This window comes from Protopterus annectens, chromosome 3.part0 (assembly GCF_019279795.1).
Source record: "Protopterus annectens isolate FY-2018-M chromosome 3.part0, PAN1.0, whole genome shotgun sequence".
Classification (NCBI taxonomy): domain Eukaryota; kingdom Metazoa; phylum Chordata; order Ceratodontiformes; family Protopteridae; genus Protopterus; species Protopterus annectens.
In genome coordinates this window covers 943782373-943804881 of record NC_056731.1, presented here as the reverse complement: position 1 = coordinate 943804881, position 22509 = coordinate 943782373, and the positions used below count along the sequence as shown (strand labels likewise).

The 22509-nt window shown below is 39.0% G+C and overlaps 1 protein-coding gene across 1 annotated transcript in view; it reads right to left on the bottom strand.

The window, feature by feature from the left end:
- The window catches only part of KDM1B (lysine demethylase 1B), a 1151880-nt gene that overhangs the window by 138131 nt on the left and 991240 nt on the right, over positions 1–22509 (bottom strand). Inside the window, exon 17 of the mRNA XM_044065274.1 lies at positions 14979–15095. Within this exon, the coding sequence (XP_043921209.1) occupies positions 14979–15095 (117 nt within the window). The remainder of the gene's footprint in view (positions 1–14978; positions 15096–22509) is intronic.

The following is a 22509-nucleotide window of genomic DNA, read 5'->3' as shown; positions in this document are numbered from 1 at the left end:
TACGTCTGTTTTTACAGACGTTTTGTTGATGATTTATTCTTTTTGTGGACAGGTACTATGAAAGAATTGGACAGGTTTATGATGGAGGTCAATTTATTGACAACCTTTTTGAAATTCACCATGACTACATCCAATGATAATATAGCCTTTTTGGATGTATGTATTCAATGCTTCAAAAATGGAAAACTTAATACAGGTGTTTATAGGAAATCCTGTCATAAAAATACTTTGTTGCACAGGGATAGTATGCACTCTGGCCACATTTTCTCTAACATTATTAAGGGTCAAGCTATGAGAGTATTGAGGCTGAACCCCCTACAAAGTAATTATGAAACAGAATTAGGTGAATTAAATGAAAGGTTGTTAATGAGGAATTATAAAACTACAGAGATAGAGGAAGGTTTTTTAAACACAAATCATACTAGAACAGACAGGTCTTGTCCTATTTTTTTCTGAAAGAGGTATAAGTGTTTATAAGGAGAAAAAGATAAATGAATATGAAGATATAAACAGGCAGCAAAAAGTTACTTTATACTATACCCAAGATATACAATTGATTAAAGAGATCATCTTTAAGCATTGGGATATTTTAACAATAAATCCTGAAATCAGAAATTTAGTAGGAGAAAAGCCACAGTGTATTTTTAAGAACAAAAAGAACTTACATAGGTTATTGTGCTTCCCTAACCAAGTTCAAACAAAGAACTCAGCTCATTTTATTATGGAACTCGATCATGTAAGAAATTTAATTTTTGTATTTATATTGCTGATACTAATATGTTTGTGCACCCTACAACATCTCAAATTTTACTTTTAAGGTTAATGCAACTTGTGACACAGAGCATTTAGTATATCTGGCTACTTGCACAGAATGCTCTGCGTTCTATGTCGGAAAAACCAATAGGAAGCTAAAGAGTAGAATTAGGGATCATATTTATCAAATCAGAATTAAATCTGAGATTAATGCACTCTCAAAACATATTTTACGGGAAGGTTCTATGCATCGTTTCAGATTTATGGTAATACACACCAATATTCCTAGTAACAGGGGAGGAGATACAAAGAATTATATAGAACAAACTGAAACTAGTTGGATAATTAGGTTACAAGCGCATATACCCCCTGGCTTAAATGAGAAAATTCCATTGAAACCTGCACTTGAAGGCAGAAGGATCAAACACAGACATAAATGACATCATGAATATGTTTCTTTAAAAATGGCACACATATATTTATATACAAAGAAAATTTATCATACACAATACATATGATTTTTATTTACAAGGTTTTATATCTATGAATGTATGTTTTAATTGTTTTTTATTGTTTTTGTTATATATCTTTATGCGTTTATATATATATATTTTCTAATTAATTATTTAAATGATAATTTAATCATCTCATTAATCAATTTAGTATTGAGATATATATTCAGTTGCTTGAAGCATACATTTGTAATGGTTTGAAAAAGCTACATAGCGAAAGTGCTCACCGTTTTGTCTCAATAAAAGTTTTATACAATTCTTTTTATATAACCAGTTGTGGTTGTGGAATATTTATCAATAGCTACGAAGAGGTCCTGGAAGTCTGAATAGATTTCTATTGTGTGTTCTTGCACCGTGTTTTTCGTATTTGGATTCTGGTATAAGGTCTGAATAGACATTCATTTCGCTCACACTTTGGTGTGAATTGACTGACTGCTTGGTTTGATCCTGAACGGAATCTGTTATTATTTTTATGCAATTTGTTTATCAAGCTGATATTACTACTTTTTACTACATTTTGTAAATATGTTGTGCGTTACTTGAACTACTTGTTTTATTTAATCCGATCTGTACCTGCAAATTATGTGCTTTTAACTGAACATTTTCTATTTGTCCTGTTTTTTTTTTTTTTTTTTTTTTTTTTTGTACTTGATTTTTGTCCAGATCATGGCTGAAAAGGATTCTCAGACCAGCCTACTTACCCATTTAAAAACATGTAAATAAATAAAAGACAACATATATGGAGAAAAGAATAACCATAAGTTAAATTAATGGAGCATACATGCAGCATCAATGCCTGCAACTGAAAAAAAAATCTAAAGAAAGCACTGGAAACAGCTATTCCAACAGTGGAAAAGTCTTTGAATACAGCAAATGCCAGTACAGAGAACTGTCCAGAAACAAAAGAAAGCAGCTGTCAATCTATTAAGTATCGGTTGGTAAATTTAGACCTTACCTCCCTACAGCAGGGATGTCAGCAACCAACTTGTCTAAGTAAATCAGTACAAAGGCTTCAAGGGGAGCATGAAGTTATAGTCAACTTTATTATATAAGGATTGCAATACTAGCAACATTTCATCAAGAGTGCATATTCTTATAGTTTGGTTCATGAAAAAAGTACATTTGACAGATGTATGTAGTGTCCTGCCCCCTATGTACTATGAGCATAGCTTCTATAATTAAGTATTAAGCTGGGGGTGGGCTTGACACCCCTCACAGGAATTGAGTTTTGTAATGTGTTTCGTTTAATACACATAAAAGCAGGTCTGCCCAGTAGCAGTAGTGATGATAGACCTACACTGTGAAGACGACTGGTTCCAAGTGATTCTGATGACAGTTTCAGTGAGATGGGAAATTCTGAAGTACAATTTTATCATAAAAATGATGTTGGCTACCTACAGTTTTGCAGAACAATTTGGAGAACACTAATGGAAAGTGTTACTGAGCCTGCCATCTGATTTTGAGTGGTGTTAATGACTTTTACACACATGTTGAGGGTGATGAAGTATTGAAAACAGTGTCTCACTGTATTCCTTTACAATGTACTCAGATTGGACTGGCAAGTTTGTTGAAGAGATATGTGAACATGCTTCCACTAGCAAATACACTCCTCGAATTCTGCAAGATATTTGTGAGCGCACGTCCATGGAAGTTATTCAGGTTTTATAAGCACTGAAGACTCTTATTCAGTGAGTTCATTCCATTTTTTTCCTTCATCACTGGGTTTACTATTAAAATGTTGAACGGCACTAAGTCGACTGTACTATAGTCGAACAAGGAAGTTCGAAAATAGTAATGTCGACGTCAAAAAAACAATCTAGGAATGGTTTTAACATGGGTCGAGATAGGTGTTCAGTATTATTCAGAACTACAAACATCTCCCCTACCTCGACCCATGTTAAAACACAGTCCTAGATTGTTCTTTTGTCGTCGACATTACTATTTTCGAACTTCCGTGTTCGACTATAGTACAGTCGACGTAGTGCCGTTCGACATTTTAATAGTAAACCCATCACTGACTATATGGGCTTCTCCAACAGCATGTTTTGTGAATCTGATGCTTTTTAGCTGCAGATGAGCAGTGCTTTTTAAGATTCAGTGTAATGTTAGATCTGAAACGCAATATTCTTTAAATAACTATCAGTATATTATATCTGAATCAGAGATTTTGGTTTTGACATCTTCTGCCAATACTATTTTTTCTTTCTTAGAAAGGGTAAAATCTGTTATCAAATGTACTCTGCACATTTGGAAGTCAGTGGTAACCTCAACAGTTCTTGTGTACTGTTTAATGAGTAAGAAAAGTCTGAAGGCCTATTTCCAAAATAATTAAAGAACAGAAATTCACTACAAAAACAAACTCCTTGGTCAGTAATGGAGCTTAAAATATATAAACTTTATTCCAACAAGTTGAAACAAATTGGCACCTCAATTGCATAACTTGCTTAGGTTATGAAAACATTTTGAAAGCCCAAATATTAAATACTGTACTTAAGAGATTATAGCCAATCAGAAAGTAGAAATCCAACACACCTATCATTAACTATTATTGATATATGCAAGTCTAATAAAATGCCCTAAACATATACACACAAAAAATGTATCATAAGAAATATTTCATCAACAATTGCCTTGCCCTTGTTTAATACAAGCATGCCAGACCTGGCGGCGGTCATGTTTTTTCCCATGGTGACTCATGCATTGCTTTGGTAAGACACCTCACCCATACACACACACACACACACACACACACACACACACACACACACACACACACACACACACACACACACACACACTTCCCTACCTGACTCCCTCAGCGCAACTTTCCAAGGTAAATATATACACAATATCATTCATATCTCTACAGACACGCACATACACTAACCCCCCCACCACTATTTTTTGTTGAACTTACCTGCGCCATCATTACTTCTAAATGGGCTAATGAGCGAAACCATTAAATTTCCTCCAATAATAGAAAAATGTACAGCAGCAGCAGCATTTCTGGGGAGAACCCATGGATAATTAGCCTTAGCCACTCTCCCAGACTGCCGCATTAGCATGCAGTTCAACCAGCGGGACTGCTCTCTGTACTAAGGCTTCAGTCAGAGGAAAACCACAGTGGTAAGGTGGTATAAGAATTATAAGGTTTACCATGAGTGTGAAGAATGCCATGTTAAGGCTTCCCACTTGCAGTAAGGTTTTTTCAATCCCAGGGAATATATCTGAAACATTTAGCAACAAGTCAGCATTAAGATAAACACACATCATTAAAAAAAAACTATATTGTACATTTCCAACAGAAACATAATAAACAGCATGAATAATTAAAATAGACATTTGGATCTCCACATATTTTATGAAATTCTGAAACTGTCTAGGCTATAAAATATTTTTTTTGATATATATATATATATATATATATATATATATCTTAAAGTTACTTGTTTCATTTCAGCCAGATGGTGTGGCACAAATTTTAGAAACGGAGTCTGGCTCCATAACAGAGCCTGATTATAGCTTTCAACTTGTATTTAAACAAACAGAGGCTTTGGCCTTTGTAAGAAGGTGCATTGCAGTGGCTTTTACTAGTATGAATCGCAAGTAAATTTATCAGACTAAAGAGACTTGCCAAGTGACTGAAAAACATTTCAACATTTGTAAGACTGTCATATTCAAAAATCACATGTTCTAAATTTATTTTCAAGTCATCACTGCAATATTTTTTCAAATATCTCACTGATTCTATTAAGTGATATAAATTGCCATGTGTATATTTTCCCCCCAGAAATTATGATCTGGTCTCAGCAGGGGACTTCGATAGTGTTGTTTTTTCTTCAGTATTTGATCTGGATATTAGCAATTTACCATGGAATTCCAATATGTACTGGGAAAGAATAGTTGTGTAAAATCTTACCATAATGATTGATGCCCTACTCTTCTTTGTTGCAGTATTCTTAACATGAGGGAGCTCTCTGCAGCAGGTGACCTCACGTCAGCCAGTATACATAAGTCTTTCACTACTGTAGGTATGTCACACTTGGTTTGTTGTTGTACGTCAGCCATAAAAGCTATGTATGCCGCATCTACCTCAGAACTGAATGCCCCAGGAGGAAGCCAGCCTAAGGAAGGTAGGGTATGACCATCCAAAGAAAGGAACCAAACCACCAGGGGGAAGGAGGGAGGAATTGGAATACTGCAACTGAGAAGAGAAGGACATCTATCATTATGGTAAGATTTTACACAGCTATTCTCTGTTCTTCTCTATTCGCCTGTTGCAGTATTCTTAACATGTGGGTGAGTACAAAAGCTCATGAAGACAGGGTGAAGGAAGAGGTAGTAGAGCTCTCCAGGAACCCATGGAGTATGGGAATGGCAAATTGTGCTCTGGACCTAGAAATGCTGTCCAATTTGTAATGTTTAGTGAAGGCATAAAAGAAGAGTTAGTACGCAAAAACACCCTGTCTTTATGGAAAGCCAAAAAGGGGAAGATGCTATAAGAGCTTGGAGTTCAGACACACATCTGGCAGAAGTGATAGCTAGGAGAAGCACAGCTTGTTGTAAGGATGCTAATGAAGCTGGCTCGAACGGAGGAATTGTCAGCTTTTCTAGCACAAAATTAAGATCCCAGGGTGGAGGAACAGGTTTCTTGGGAGGTCTAATGTGAAGGATGTCTTTAAGAAATTGTTTAGTCTCAAACCTGCTACCTAGTGGTGAGGATAGAGGCAAACAGGCAGAAATAGCTGACATATGGGCCGCCTTCAGTGAAGAGTAAGTCAAGCCAGCAGGGGTGGTTCATGGCATCGGGCTGCCGGACTGCAGCCCCCTCATCTAGACAGCTGAGTAGTTGTTGAAGTTTATTTTGTTTTTTTAATGTAAAAAAAAAAAAATATTTTTTTCTACTTTAAATTTCGAGTCCGCGACTCGAAAGTACGCGCATGTGCATTGAGCACTTCAATCGCAACAGCGTTTTTTTTTTTTTTTTAAATTCTTGCTGCAATGTTTTCATTGCAGCCCGGAGGAGCAAAGAAGGCATCATTGTGATGCCCAGAACTTCCCAGACGTCTATGCGGTTGAGACACAAACCGCATAGATATGGAAGGGGCTCGGACTGCGACGTCCGCAGGCACGTCATGACGTGCTTGCTGGGCAAATGCTGCTGACTGGTTGTCGCTCTCTTCCCGAGCTTTATGTGCTGGGAAAAGAGTGAGAATCAGTCAGTTTTTGGCATTGGACCTGATCATATTGTGACCTTTTTTTCCTGCTATTGTATTTAGTTTTGTTTAAAACATTTTTTTTGATTTTTTGGCACAAGACAAATTATTTTTAAAGTACACAGAGAGCGAGGCAATCAGGAGGACTGTGGTGGATTTATTTGCATTGCTGCTTCTTTCATCAGGCTGTTCTGGAATCAAAACAGGTGAGTTACTATTTATTTCATTACTTAATTATTTAATTTAAGTAGTTTGCTTACTTGAATCCTTCTTTTCTGCGATATATCTAAAAATCTTGTGTTTCCTTTCTTGATACTTTCTGCTAACTCCCTTTCATCTTTAACCTTTGCTGCCTTTACCATCTTTGCTGCCTCATTTGAATAACAAAGATTTTTTTAGAAGTTTTTTTTTTTCAAAAGGGCCTATCATCCCTTTATATCTTTCTGACGACTTCAGCATGATTAAACAGAAAAGAATATTTATTTCTAAAATAGTTCCAGCAGAGATTTTAGCAATTTTCATTGAGAGTGAGGGAGTCTTTGAGGGATTTGTATCCTTTCAACATTATTTGTGTTTCTTAAGTGGATTTTTGGGATACAGGCCAGCCACAAAATTCAAGTTTCCCTTAAACTTTCTTTTTTCAGGCAGAATAGCTTGTTCTGAATTGAGGCTATCTTTTGAAGGAAGAGGTATAGAGCTACAGATACATAATTTTCTTTTCATACCAGATCCTAGGTCATAGTTTCAAGTTCAAGGATTGGATAGTCTCCATTTGCTCAGGGAATGATGGTCCCAGTATGGATACTGGAGGTGCTTTTTGAGTTTTATTCATTCTACTAATGCAAGGCAGTAGTCACTTACAAAATCTGCTATGTCCACTGTCTTAGAGTTTGTGTTAAACTTGGTAGCAAATACCAGATTGTGTTGACCTGTGATAGGATTTGGTCTAGATGGAGTTTTAACCAGTTGTGAATGATCCCCTTGATTAATGGCTCCCTTGGGTGTTTTTTGTATTCCCCAAGCAGTTTATATAAAATTATCCAGCAACATTAAGTTATAACTCAAAAGACCCTAGTAGATGTTAACATGTGTTTCCCCTGGAAGTGAGGTAGACAGTTTTGTATGATCACCCACAAGACCATGCAGCAATCATTCTGGAACTTTTTCTAAAGCTGCAGTGCTTTTTTTCTGATTAGACAATTTTTGTATTATTGCTAATAAAAAGAAACACACCGCCACCTCCATTTCTTTGTCCCGCCCTTTTATCTGCCAACTCTTGATACTTGTGGACATGATAATTGGATAGGCTTAAGTCATCATTCAGCCAGGTTTCATTCAGGAATCACAACCTTAGGATTTGTGAAGGACATCCAGATTTCAAACCATGTTTTATTAATTCTGTTGATGCTAAGAAAGGCAATTTTTTAGTCATGTAATGTTAGCAGTAGCATAATTATTAACTGTAAAATAAATATGAGGAGAGATTAGGCCTGGATGGGGATGGATATCTGCTAAATATAATACTTTAATCATTACAAAATAACAAAAGGAGGTTAATTTCCAAAGTGTCTTGATAGGGAGTCATTATGCTGCACTAGTATGAGTGTTTATTTACGTATTTATTAAAAATGGTTGACCTATTTCATGTGCAATCCAGGCATAAAACACAAAGTTTACAATAAAAATTTAAACAAATAAAGGACATACAGAAACAGGTGTGTACAATTTACAGAATAAGAAAGAAAGAATTCCAACACTTAGTTGTTGCTTGTCCATGCTGATTAGGATATCATTAGGTAAGGTCCAAAGAGCTGTTGTGGTAAACTGTCTTGCCCAGAAGCCATACTGATTTCTGGAAAGTAGATATATCAAATCCGTTGACTTATTTAAGCTGAAGTGTTGTGTAATGTATTGTGCAGTTACCAGTACAAAGTGCAAATGCATTTAGTTTATTGACTAACTAATCTTGTGTTACACCTGTTGTTCTTGTTATTACATTTACTTGCTTGGGTAATAAGTGTTTCATTTTGGTGCTTATACTTATGTTGAAGTGGTCGCTTGGGTGAATGTTTATGATTTTGGTGTTGTATTGTACTTTTATGTTATTGAAGGAAAGGGGCAAACTTTGTGTTTTGGTGCTTGGGGATACCTCAGCATTTTTCTGAAGAGGTCACTTGGGTGAATGTTTCATTTTGGTGCTTGTATGTTATTGAAGGGGTCACATGGGCAAATGTTTAATTTTAGTGCTTTTGCATATTGTACCTGGACATTTTACTGAAGGGGTCTTTTTTCTTTTAGGGAAATGTTTCATTTCAGTGCTTGTGTATACCTGGACATAGTAATGAAGATTTTACTGAAGGGGTCTTTTTTCTTTTAGGGAAATGTTTCATTTCAGTGCTTGTGTATACCTGGACATAGTAATGAAGATTTTACTGAAGGGGTCTTTTTTCTTTTAGGGAAATGTTTAATTTCAGTGCTTGTGTATACCTGGACATAGTAATGAAGATTTTACTGAAGGGGTCTTTTTTTCTTTTAGGGAAATGTTTCATTTCAGTGCTTGTGTATACCTGGACATAGTAATGAAGATTTTACTGAAGGGGTCTTTTTCTTTTAGGGAAATGTTTCATTTCAGTGCTTGTGTATACCTGGACATAGTAATGAAGATTTTGCGTAGGGAATTTGTGTATCAGGGAAGTGCTTGTGCTTACATGGTCAGACTGCTGAAGTGAAAACTGTGCAAAATAATTTATTGTGTCATTTTAGTGCTTGTGCATACAGAGTACAAACTAATGAAGGGTTACTTGGGAAAATTATTCATTACTGTGTTAGTATTTGTGAAGTGTTTAATTTTGGTGCTTGTGTATACCTGGACATAGTAATGAAGATTTTGCTTGGGGAAATTCATTCGTGCATACATGGTCAGACAGCTGAAGCGACCACTGGGCAAAATAATTTGTGTCATTTCAGTGCTTGTGCATACACAATACAAACTAATGAACGGGTTACTGGGGAAAATTATTCATTACTGTGTCAGTGTTTGGGAAATGTTTCATTTTGGTGTTTGTGTATACCTGGATATGTGATGTCATGTGGTTTATGGAAGAGGCTTGTTGGCCACTGAGTTATATGCTTTATTCAAGTGGGCCACGATCAGAAAAGTTTGAGAAACACCGGTATGGACTGTTACTGCCCAACTCTCTGATATATTAGTATATGCAGAAAATGCAGTTAACTGTTATATATTCCTAGCAGAGATCACTGAAGAACAGCCTCAAACAAAGGGGTACTGATTGCATTAATAGGTGGTAGGATAGTTAGTTTGCATTTTTTTTTTTATTCACTGATGTGTCTTGTAGGTGGCACCTATTATGAATTATCTTTTTACAGGTCAGTGAATAGAGTTTTTTTTTTTAATGCTACTTTTAAAGTTTGAGTTTGAGTGATTATTACTAGAGCTAGATTGTAAGGGGTTAGTTTTAGTTTTCTACTTAAATTTATAAGTATTGCTTTGCTTGTTAGATAGTAGTTAGGCTGGCTTAATGTAAAGTAAAGTTACAGTCAGACTAAGTGTATTTACCCACAGGACCCATCACAACGTATGGTCCTTATTGCCCTTACCAGTCATCATTTCTATTAATAATGCATCAGTCTTTCTTTGTGCTAATGTGAAGCATTGATCCCATTGCACCATAGCCACCCCGTCTTGTTGGCCACACCCCGTCTTGTTGGCCACACCCCATCTTGTTGGCCACACCCCATCTTGTTGGCCACACCCATCCAGCTGTCTCCTGCAGCCCCCCTATGATTTGAAGTCACCAGCCGCCACTGCAAGCCAGTATTGAGCAATTCACACAAATAGGATAGAACCAGAGGGATTTCCACTGATACTGGGTTCTGGTTTCGTGAGAGACACCAGATTGAAAATCTCTTCCACTTGGCTAGGTAGATTTTCTGGTATCGGGTTTCCTGGCCTGCTGAAGAACCCTAAGTATGGCCTCTGAGAACAGGTGTCTAAAAGGAATTAAACCCCTATCACCCATAGTCAGCTGAAAGGTAGACAAGTGGGGATGGATGAGAGTTCCTTTGTCTTGTGTGAGAACGTCCACCCTGTGAGGTAAGTTGTGCTGATTACCCTTGGCTAAATGCAGGGGAAGGGGGAACCAATGCTGTCTTGGCTAAAAGAGAGTCACCAGCAAGATGTTTGGTTTGCCCTGCTGAATTCTGAACAGGACTTTCAGAATGAATGGAAGCAGGGAGGATGCATACAGAAACATCCCCTTCCAAGAGATTGAAAGGGTGCCCACCTTCCAGATGAGAGGGTGAGGGACTCTGGCACAAACTTGTGGAAGTTGTCTGTTCAAGGAGGAGGCAAAGGGTTCTACTTGAGGAATACCCCACTGGTGGACAATGTCCAGAAACACATCCCTTTGAAACATCCATTCATGGGACTGTGTTAGGGATCTGCTCAAGGTGTCTGCCATGCAATTTTGGTTGGATGGGATGTACGCTGCCTGCAGCGGCACCCTGTATTGGACTGCCAGTTCCCAAACCTGGAGCGCCAGCCTGCATAACAGGTAGGATTTGGTCCCCACCATTTGTTCACATACCAAAGGACTATCATTTTGTCTGTGAACAGCTTTATAGGTCCCTGGGTGAAACAGGGGATGAAAGGTTTGAATGGCAAGCAGCAGGGCCCTCATTTCCCTTACACTGATGTGCTCCCTTTGTTGAGAGGGAAACCATGCCCTTTAAGCTTTCAAGTCTCTGAAAGGTGCCCCCCCCCCAATCTACATCTGAAGCATCAGTGAACAGCTCTTGAACTGGAGGTAGGGGGTGCAAGGGGAGACCTGGGTTGAGAGACACTTGTTGGATCCACCACTGAAGTTCCCTCTTCAGACAGGGGGATGAGAGAAAATGCTGCATCCAAACAGATTTCAGAAACCAGTGGAATTTCCTCATGTGAAGTTTTGCCAGAGGGAGCATACGGATAGTGGATGCCATGTAACCCAAAACCCTGAGGAACTCCCTGGCTGAAATGTGGTGAAGAGGCAAAAGGTTTCTGAAGTAGGACTTGAGGTCTACTGCTTTCTGAGGAGGGAAAGAAACTCTCATGAGGTTTGTATGAATCCTGCACCCAAGGAAGATGTGATCCTGAGAGAGGCAGGAATGGATTTTTTTGTAGTTTATGGTGAACCCTAGGCAGTGCAGAAGAGAAATGGCAAAAAGAATGTTTTGCTCCGGAATCCCTGAGGAAGTAGCCATAAAAAGGAGATTGTCTAGGTAAGGGAAAACATGGATGCCCTGCAGCCTGCAGTAGGCAATCACAGGAGCTAGGCATTTTGTAAACACCCTTGGTGTTGTAGGAAGTCCAAATGCCAAGGCATCTAGAAGTACCTCTGGAAAGGAGAGTAATTGTTCCTTTGGTGGTTGGGGAGTGCCCTGAAGGAAAGCAGGGAGTTCCATACCAGAAAGTATCATTTTTGAATGATGGCGAGAACCCAGGAAGTCTTGAGTTATGCTTTCCCAGACTGGCAGAGACAGACAGGTGCTGGAAAAATGAAATATGAGTGGGGCAAATAGGACAGTCAGAGGGAATCAGGCTTGTCTGGAAAGGGCTACTTCTGAACCAGCATTGCAGGGGCAGACCTGAACTACTGAAGCCTCCTACCATCTTTTTTAGTTTTAGGTGGAGGACGGCAGGAGTGCTTATGTACAAAAGCAGTCTTTGTTGGGTAATTTATCTGGAATTTAGGCACTAGAGAGAAAATAATGTGCTTTAATTCCTGCACCTCTTTTCCCTTTTCCTGCAGAGATTTAAATAAACTAGCAGCTGCAGGACCAAATAAAGTGGATTTGTCCAAAGGGGCATCCATAAACTTGGATTTAATATCCTCTGGTAATGGCTGGAGTCTTAACCAGGAGAATCAACTTAAGACGCAGCCGCCCTGGCTGAGGCCTCTGCAGCATCATAGCTGTATTTGACAGAGTGGCAAACTACCTTTGAGGAAACTCCCAGCAGGGATGCAGAAAACGTCTTATTGTCTGAGGCAGGTACATCTGAAATGAACTGGGAGAGTTGGGAGAGAAGGTCTAAGGCAAATTTGGTCATATGTGTCTGGTAATTAATGGCTCTAAATGCCAAAGTGGCTGAAGTGTACACTTTCCTGCCTAGTCTTTCCAGATTCCGGCTGTTCTTATCTGAAGAAAGGAAAGAGGTTGAAGGTAGTAACCTGGATGGTTTTGTCTGAAGCCACTGAAATCACTGATAGATCTGTTGAAGAACATTTACACAAGAACTTGCAGTCCTCAGGGACCTTGTAAAATCAGTCAGGCTTCTTAAGAGCAGGAGGATGGGAGTCTGGGGCCTTGGAAGCTAAGGCGAAGGCATCCAGAAAAGCAGGCAACACAGAAGGAATAGCTGAAGGACTTGGTGACTCCACCTGCAGAAGGTTGTCGTACTTTTTTTGTACTTCAGATACCCGAGTGCTATCCCACTTGAAATGTTCCTTCATTTTAACTAAGGTCTCACCAAAGGGGAGTTCTTCCATGGGTGAGTCAGTTCCACTAGAATCCTCCTCCGGGGAAGCATAATCTAGAAGGGAGAGGATCTGTGAGGAGTAGGCCAGAGATTCCTCTTCTGTGGAGGCCCTTGATCTGAGGAAACCTCTTTTCTGACTCTTTTTTTTGTGGAGATGCTGTGCATCGTGGTGTAGGGATTGAAACCCCTGAGGGGGAATTAAGGGCCAAAAGGGACTTGAAAAGAACTTGGGTGAATTGTTACCAGTCACTAGGAGACATCATAGAGCTCTACTCCTGGGATGCTGCACTCCTGAGTATGCCACCCTTCAGATGAGATGTCAAACTAAAGCCCCATCTGCCTGAGCTGGTGGAAAGCTCAGGAGGATGTAAAAGGTCCCAAAGCACCTATCGAAAAAAGTAGGGGAATTTCCCCTAGCAGTATAAATACTACCTCAGGTCTCCCATGAGTAGAGGTAACTAGCTTAGTGGGACTAATTTAGGATAAATAAAGTTATACAGGAGACAAATGAACCCCTGTTAGTCATGAATGGTAACCTAGAAGATGGCAATTTTGATAAATAAAATGACAGCACATATGGACAAAACTGTTATTCTTCAATCCACCATGTGCTATTTTACTCATTCAGATTTCTTAATTAACAGTCTTGCAGTACACATGTGGCCACATTAACCACTGGAGCATAACCACAGCATAAGAGCCTGGGCCGCTTTTAGAACCTACACTATGGACAATAGCAAGATAAGCAGCAATTTCTAATCTTCTGCTTCAGCTAGCACATCCCTTCAGGATGGCCATATTAACAGCACTTAGATCACCTCCAGAGGTGTATGCATCATGACAGACAGCAATTGAGACTTACTAGAATGGTGAACAGCCAGAAGTGGCACTAGTGCATAATCGTGCTACAACTGCCAAAACACCAGGTCCCTATGAGTCAAATAACAAATCAAGAAATGGAGAAAATGATGACAATGTATGCAAAACTCTGGTTCATCATCATCCTACATTTCCTAGTTCTACATTCCAGATACGTGTCTTGACCATTTTCCAAATCATGCAGTAAGCAAAGAAGGGGAGTCCGATCATCTCAGGCAATGAGTTATGAACAGTCTCAATACAAAGACATATTCTGGAGGTTAAGAGACACCAGTCATCTGTAAGGGAGTCTTCTTTAGTTGGTATATCACTGGGATATTCCATCCAGCATTTTGCCAATACAAGTCAAGATGTCACAAGCAATCTATTTTATTTACATTCTTATTAGTATACATGGTTACAATCAAGTAAAAATGCAAATAATAATGGGGTGAATAAAAACACAAAACATTAAAACAAACAACAATACACAGGCCCCGTATGATCAGCCACAAAAGAATACAAATAAATGCATCTTCAATTACCAGAACAACGTGCTTAGTTCCTGCACCTGCTAGTTTACTCTTATCTACTGAACAAACGCATATGAAAGACATGAGGACAAAAAATGGATTATGGATTAATACAGAAATAAATATATGTTTATCTGACTTACACGAAAATTAAAAAAAAAACAGGTACTGTATGAAGAAGCTGTCACGGTATGGGGGAATGGCACTCTGAGAAACCCTAACCAGATTAAATGATAAAAGTACATATTTCTTACATCCGACATTAAGAATCCTCCACTATGGATATATGACCTAATTATTCCTGGGAATAAAAGCCAGTGTCATAGGTTAAAACGCAAAAGCTCAGAAAAGGAAATCCATTAATGCCAAAGTGACAAAGAATTTTTAACTTTTAGAGCCATAATCAAGAAACTATTTTTGGTTTGTAGGTACTTTTTTTTTTAATTCATGCAATTTGGCATGAAAAAGTATAAAATCAATAAGCTTTTCTCATTAAAAGCACACTAATAAACTTTTGTAACGCCATTTAATAGTGCACTTCATCTACCAACATGTTTAGTACATGTACCTTTTCAATGATTCCTGCTCCTAAACTGTTAATTGCCTTCAGTTTCTTCTCTGGCAGCTGTGGAATGAATTGAATGTAACCTTTCTGAAGCAGCGCTAAAGGAACAGAAATTAAAACCTAAAAAAAGAGAATGAGAAAGTGATAACAAATCATTACCAGATGCAATGTACTTAAATATTTAATATCAAGACAACATTGACTTATTTAATTGCTTGCAGAAATATTCATTTTATGTTCTACTTATTCCACAGCAGTCCTAGATGCTCAGACTTAAATAATAAGTCATGCACACAGTGGAATTATTCATTTTAGTTATGAATAAGCTATAGAAATTTAATGCAGCAATGCAACATTACTTCATACCACCAATGTTCATGCTGCTAGAGAAGAATATGGTTCCATTCTGTTTATTTATATTCAACCGAACTTTTCAATGAAAGTCTAACTTTCAAAAATTCAAAGAATAAGGGCAAAAAGTTGAGATGTGCAGCTATACTACCGCAGTACATTTTTGAGAAATGGTCATTGTAACAATAAATTGTAACATTTGGGTTAACTTCATCCTGGCCATGGTTTTCATCAGCAGCACCTAAACCCCTCTGAAGACTCACTCTGGTCTTGCATCAGCATTCCATTGAATGATGGCAGGGTCACAAGACACTCACACAGCCAGCATTGCTAGCCATGTTCTTCAGTTCTTCCAAGTCTGTTCTAATCTTTGTAGGGACATACAGGACAACAACTGAAGTATATAGTGAACAAACGGAGTCATGAATGACAAATCCACATAAAACACTCACAAATGGACCGTCTCCATAGTACAAAATGGACAGCTTAAATAGAAAATGAACAACTCACAAAGCTTTCAAGATGAGCTATTTCTAAAAGTTCAAAAAACATAAAAGTGTAGCAGCTTAAAAAGACCCTTTCATTTAAAATCAATTACAAAATTAAAAAAATCACCCAGTTGAAAAAAACATTAACTAAGCCCCAAAAAATCATTAAAGTCAAAGTAAATATGTATTTGATAAAATGAAGTATTTAAGACTATGGGTTAAAAAGGAATTTTGTTTGTGGATAGCAAGATACAAGCAGTGAAAATGTTTTTAGCCCCTTTAATTTTATAAACAGGTTAGGCATATTTCTAATCAACCAGAGGAGGAGAAGCAGTGAACAGTAATTAAGAGTTGAAGGATTTTATCTAGGAGAGGAAGATGGTAGGGGTCAAGTGCGATCATTTGAGCCTTCTAATAGAACAAGTTGGTTTAGGATTACCTGATTTGAAGGGATACTTTACAGTTACATAGGTAAGGCTCATAAATATAACACAAGTAGAAAGCTACAATTCAAAGTGTAAAGGGATGATGATAAGGAAGCAAGGAGGAAATTCAGGAAATAAGGAGACAGTGGGACTTTGGATGCAGATCCTTAAGGAGAACAAGCAAGAGCCCTACAAAATATTATATGTAGCAGAAAATATTCTAGGAACTAGAACAACAAGACAATGGAAAAAGGAGATTCTGCTGATATGGATAACTACAATTAGTGGCACAGAGAATACGCAAAAGGGGGCTGGAATTTACTGGAGAAACCTGGCAAAGGAACCAAGGTATTGGGAACAAATAACTACAGAGGCAAAGGTGAAAGATTGGGATGATGTCCAAGAAGTTGTTTTGATTATTGTCCACAACGTCTCTGCTGGTTGATAAAAACATGCCTGACCTGTATGCAAAACTAAAGGGCCTAAACTCTTTCACTACTTGTATCTTGCTATCCATTATCCATAAACCAGAACTTCCATTTTCTCAGGTTTTGTATGAACTTTTGTTTAGTCCATTTCCACTTATCCTTAGATGCCACAACAGAAACCACCTTAATACATAACCTTAAATACTTCCCTAATATACAACGACCCCCCCCATTAATATTCCAAAACGTGCACGCTGATTGGTCAGCATGCACGTTGTAAATCATACTTATACTAATGGAAAAAGGTCCGGTCGCCCGGACTTTTTCCATTAGTATAAGTCTTTTTTTACAGCAACAGAAAACGCAAGACCTCCGTTGCTTTTTAGACACTGTCTCGCTATATTAAAGGAGTTTAACATAGCGAGACAGCTTTAAAAAAAGTAACAAAGATCTTCCTTTCTCTGTTGCTTTTTTTAAAGCTGTCTTGCTATGTTAAATGGGTTTAACATAGCGAGACAGATTTAAAAAAAGTAACGGAGATTCTCCATTGCTTTTTTTAAAGCAGTCTCGCTATGTTAAACTCCTTTAACACAGCGAGACACTTTGTAAAAAAACAATGGAGATTTTGCTTTCTCCATCGCTTCCACCCACAACTCTGATGTACTGCGTAAGCATACGCATGCGCAGTACATCAGAACTGCCGCAGAATACCAGACAGCTGTGGAAGGGCAGCAAGGAGGCATTATACAATGCCATTATTTAAGAAAAGTAAGTATTTTTTTTCTTAAATAATGTCATTGTATAATAGCAATAACCCACTTCTGGGTGTGGGTAATGCTGGATTTACCCAAGGTTGTCTTTGTTTGGCCACTCGGGTTTTGCCCTCGTGACCAAACCACACCAACCGTGGGTAAATCCAGCATTACCCACACCCAGGCGTGGGTTATTGCTATAACATCTTGTCCCCATAAATGCTGAATTCATATGAGAGATGCATAACTTATAGTTATAACCTCTGCTTTATTATCATTAATTTTATATCCCAAAAATACTTGAAACTGTCTCAAAATGTTCCATAAGACCAAGGTGTCTTTATCTTAATTTATCAAGCACAGAATACCATCATCAGCAAATAAAGCTAACATTTTTCTGATCACCACATGAATTATATCCTTGAATTTCTGAGTCCCTAATTTTCTTTGTCAGTGGCTCTAACTATAAAGCAAATAACAGTGGAATATGAGGGCAACCTTATTTAGTTTTTCTGTTCAAACTCACCTTATCGGACAGTAATCCTCCTACTTTAATTCTTGCCTCTGATCCTTCATATATCCTCCTAATTAACTATTACTGCATCAGGGAATGCAAATGCTTCCATTGCTCTACTCAAAATCCCATCTTACTCTGTTGAATGCTTTCTCTGCATCAAGACCCATCAATATTTTCTTAACATTCTGCTTCCCTCTGGATTAGCACGGACCCTATATAGAATTAAAGCCTTCCTTACCCCGAATGCCAGGGCAGCCACAGCCCGTTCACACCTTCTCTCTACCCTACTATATGCCTCTCCTGTCCTCACTCACCTTAACAAATCTGATCTGGCCAAGCTCTCATCCTGCTATAATCACATTGCCAGGTTTGTTACAGGCCTACCCTACAGAAGACACCACTGTACTAACCTGAAAAAGCTTGTATGGATAGAATTCCCACACCTTCTTCACCAGTCCCAACTCATAGAGGCCTTCAAAATCCTTAAACAACCTGAGAATACCCCAGCACTAAAAAACTTAATGACTCCCTACTCCAATCTAAGCTGCCTTCGCTCAGCAAACAGACTCCTTGTCCAAACAACTAAATCTCTCAACCTAGGTGGTGACACGCTATTTGCCAACACCACTGGTAAAATATGGAACTCTCTCCCACATAACATCACGCTTGCAACTTCTCTAAGTCAATTCAAAAATAGTCTAAAACTCCACTTCAAGTCACACTGGCTATGTCCTTGCTCAAACCCAGACTAGCTCTGTGCCATTAACTAAAACATAAACAACTAGCTAAGATGATAAGTACTTTGTATACTGTGATAAAGAAATATGTATCCTGTCTAACTCTATGTCATTATACTGCCTACTGTCCTTGCTAATATGTTATTAATGTTACATTTGTAGCAATCTCAGAAATAGTAATGGCAGTCTTGTACTTGTATGTAAATAGCCTATGTTTTTGTTAAGTTCTTTCAGCTCATTTACTGTACCTAATTATCAATGTAACTCTGTTGGAGCTTTTCTCCCCGGGCCTCCGCTGAAAAAGGACATGTATCCAGTCAGACCATCCCGGTTAACAAATGTAAAATAAAATAAAATAAATAAATAAATAAATTTTTGTTAATGTCAAATGTTTGCCTCCCCTCCACTAAACCACTTTGATCCACATTCATCAAATTTGGCAGCTGCCATTCTTTCAGCGAGTATAGACATGACACTTTATCATCACAGTTTAAATTTGAAATGGGTTTGTATGAAGCCGAGTCTGATAGATCTTTACCATCTTTGGATAATACAGCCACCATAGCTTTCTTTTAAGATGCTGGTGCATCCCCACCTTTTAAAATACTATTAAAATCTTCCAGATCTACATCACTTTCTTTCCCATAACTACCAAGCCTCCGCAAGAATGCCATCTGTTCATGGAGACTTCCCTGAAGATTGATTACAGATCACCATTTATATGTCATCTCCTATCTTAACTATTAGTTGCTGAGCCTCATCTCTTTCTCTAACATTGTTATAATTAAGTCTTCCATAAATAGTTCCATTTGTGCTCTTTCTTGGTTTCCATGTTTCTCAGCTTTACACAAATTTTTATAATATTTCTGAAATACCTCTAATACCTCTAAAGGATCTTCTGGTTGTTTTTCTTGTCATAGGCCCCCTAAGTTTGTTGCTAACTTTTTCAAATACACAAAACTATGTACCTTTTCAACAAATGAAGTTTAACCCTTGAGGGAGGAACAGCTGCCCCAAACTGACAGCCGCACCCAATGAATGGCATTACCTAATTTAAAATTAAGGTAACTCATGCTAAAGTGCATGCTACAGCCCGTGTTCTCACACTGACAATGGTATTTTGTTTTCTTATCTCTATTCCCCTCCCAGGTGTGAAAAACAGCTTGTATGCTTTGAAAACTTGGCATCTGTGTTGTCCATTTTCATTCCTCCTCACTGATGGGTCTCACATCTGACACTGGATCCGACTCCACCACATTTCCAAGACTAATGATCAAAGTCTGAAGCTCCTCCCTCTCCCATAATGCATCATACCTTGTTCTAACCCTTCAGACTGAGTTTGCCACCCTATAGAAAAAGTATCAGAAAAACAGGGCAGAACAAAAAGAGTTCTGGGGCTCAATATAGGAACCTCTGGTTTTTGAAAAACCTCTGGGTAACTTCTCTAAGAAACCAGGGCGGGGGATGGATGGGAGGGACATGAGGAATAAAATGGACAACACAGACATCAAGTTATGGCAAGTACATAACTCCTATATATGATGTTGTCCTTTTCATTCCTCCTCACTGATGGGTCAGAATCCACAGCTATGTAATTCCCCGGTGGCCCTCAAGGAAGGATATGCCAGAGCACTGTCAAGCCAAAGGATGCCCTGCTTCTGGAGACAATGTTCAATTCATAAAATGTATGAGTCTTTGACCAAGTGGCTGGAGCACAAATCTCATTGATCGAAGCTCTAGAAGAAAACACAGACGAAGTGGCCATGGATCTAGTGGAGTGGGCTTCTGGAGGATGAGGTAATTCAATTTCTTTTCAACAATAAATGGCAGAAATACAATTAGTACAATTAGTTATCCATTTAGTCAAGGTGATTTTGGAAACTGCTTGATACAAGTGGTTAAGTGAGAAAGATACAAACAGCTGATCAGACTTTCTGTACTTTTTTGTTCTGTGAAGACAGTTATGTACACTTACCATAAATGTAAATGTTGGAGTGTATTCACTGTTGCAGTCATCACAGTTGGGTTATCTGCCTGCAGATAGCCCTCAGTCAGCCCAAATACCAGAGTCTTGAGATTTTTGCATCGGATGCTGTCGCCTCTTCCATGGCGTCAGGTAGTCAGGGGTGTAAAACATGCAGCAGGCACCATTACATCAATTTTTCTTGCCCCAGATGTCAGGAGCCCCCAAAACAGGAAGCAATTACATGGTGTGGAACACCAGCAGGAAAAGGTAAATACCACTGCCATAAGATATGGCCAAAAAAGAGGATAGGTAGACAGTATAGAAAAGTCAGGGGGCTGGAGGGAGGGTAACCAGGACTGCAACAGTGAATACACTCGAACATCTACATTTATGGTGAGTGTACACAACTGTACTATGTTCTTCGTGTTTCACTGTTGCAGTCATCACACTTGGGTTGATTCCCAAAGCTGAGAAAGGGTGGAGGCAGTCAAGAAGTATTAGGGCTGGCTAGCAGGCTTTGTAAGACTGCTGTAGCAAATCCATCTCTGGATTTAAAAGAGAAAGGTAAGTGGTAATGCTTGGTGAAGGTGTGTACTGAACTCCAGGTTGCAGCTTCCAGGATGTCCATGGTAGGGACTCCCTGAGAAATGTTGTAGAGGTTGAGGTAGCCCTAGTGGAATGGGTTCTGATCCCTTGTGGGGTAGGTTTTCCATGGTGCTTGTAGCAGAAATGGATGCAGTGTGCTATCCATTTGGAGATGGTTTGCTTTGAAATGGCCTTGCCCTCTGCCCCTGTAGCAAAGCTGACTAGTAGCTGGTCAGATTTTCTGAACGGTTTAGTCCTGTCAAGGTAGAACCTAAGCTGTCTGTGCATGTCCAAGGAGTGCAGAATCCTTTCCCCTTTATTCTGAGGATTAGGAAAAAAGGTTGGTAAATGGATGGACTGGTTTAAAGCCACATTGGATACCACCTTGGGCATAAATGATGGGTTAGTCCTGAGGAAAATCCTATCCGCATGGAAGATAATAAAGGGTTCCACAGCCATAAGGGCCTGTAACTCAGACACTCTTCTTACTGAAGTGATGGCTAGAAGTAAGGCTATTTTCCAAGAGAGGAATTTTAACTCTGCTGTAGCAGCAGGCTCAAAAGGGGGGAGCATGAGCTTCTCTAGTACAAAGTTAAGGTCCCAGGGAGGAGTGGGAGCTCTCCTCTGAGGTATTAAATTGTTAGCTCCCCTCAGGAACTGTTTGACCAGAGGGTGAGAGAAAAGGGGTGGCTCAGTATTGTAATGAGCTGAGATGGGAGAGGCATGAATCTTAATGGATGAGAAGGATAGGCCTTTGTGGAGCAGCTCTGCTAGATAATCTAGGATTTGAGGTAAGGTGGGCATGGTTGTGTCCTTTCCCTGAGACTGGCTCCAAGAACAGTATCTTTTTCACTTTTCTGAATAGGATTTCCTAGTACTAGGCCTCCTGGCCTCAAGGATGACATCCGGCACCTGTTTGCTGAGGGTTGCTGGTGAAGTATTCAAGGAATAAGCCAGGCTGCTAGGTTCAAGGTTTGCAGCTGAGGATGCAAAATCTGGCCCTCTTGCTGGACAGCAGAGAGGGGGTATGACGCACGTTCCAGGGTGGCACTGTTGTCAGACTGTGTAAAAGTGGGTACCAATGCTGGGGTGGCCAGTCTGGTGCAATAAGGATCGTCCTTGGCCTGTCCTGTTTGATCTTGAGTAGTACTTTCGAGAGGAAGGGCAGAGGGGGAAAGGCATAGATTCAGAGGTTTTCCCATGTAAAGGATAGGGCATTCACTTTCCATGCTTGGCTGTGGAGAGTTCTGGTGCAGAATTTGCTCAATTGATGGTTCTGGGGGGG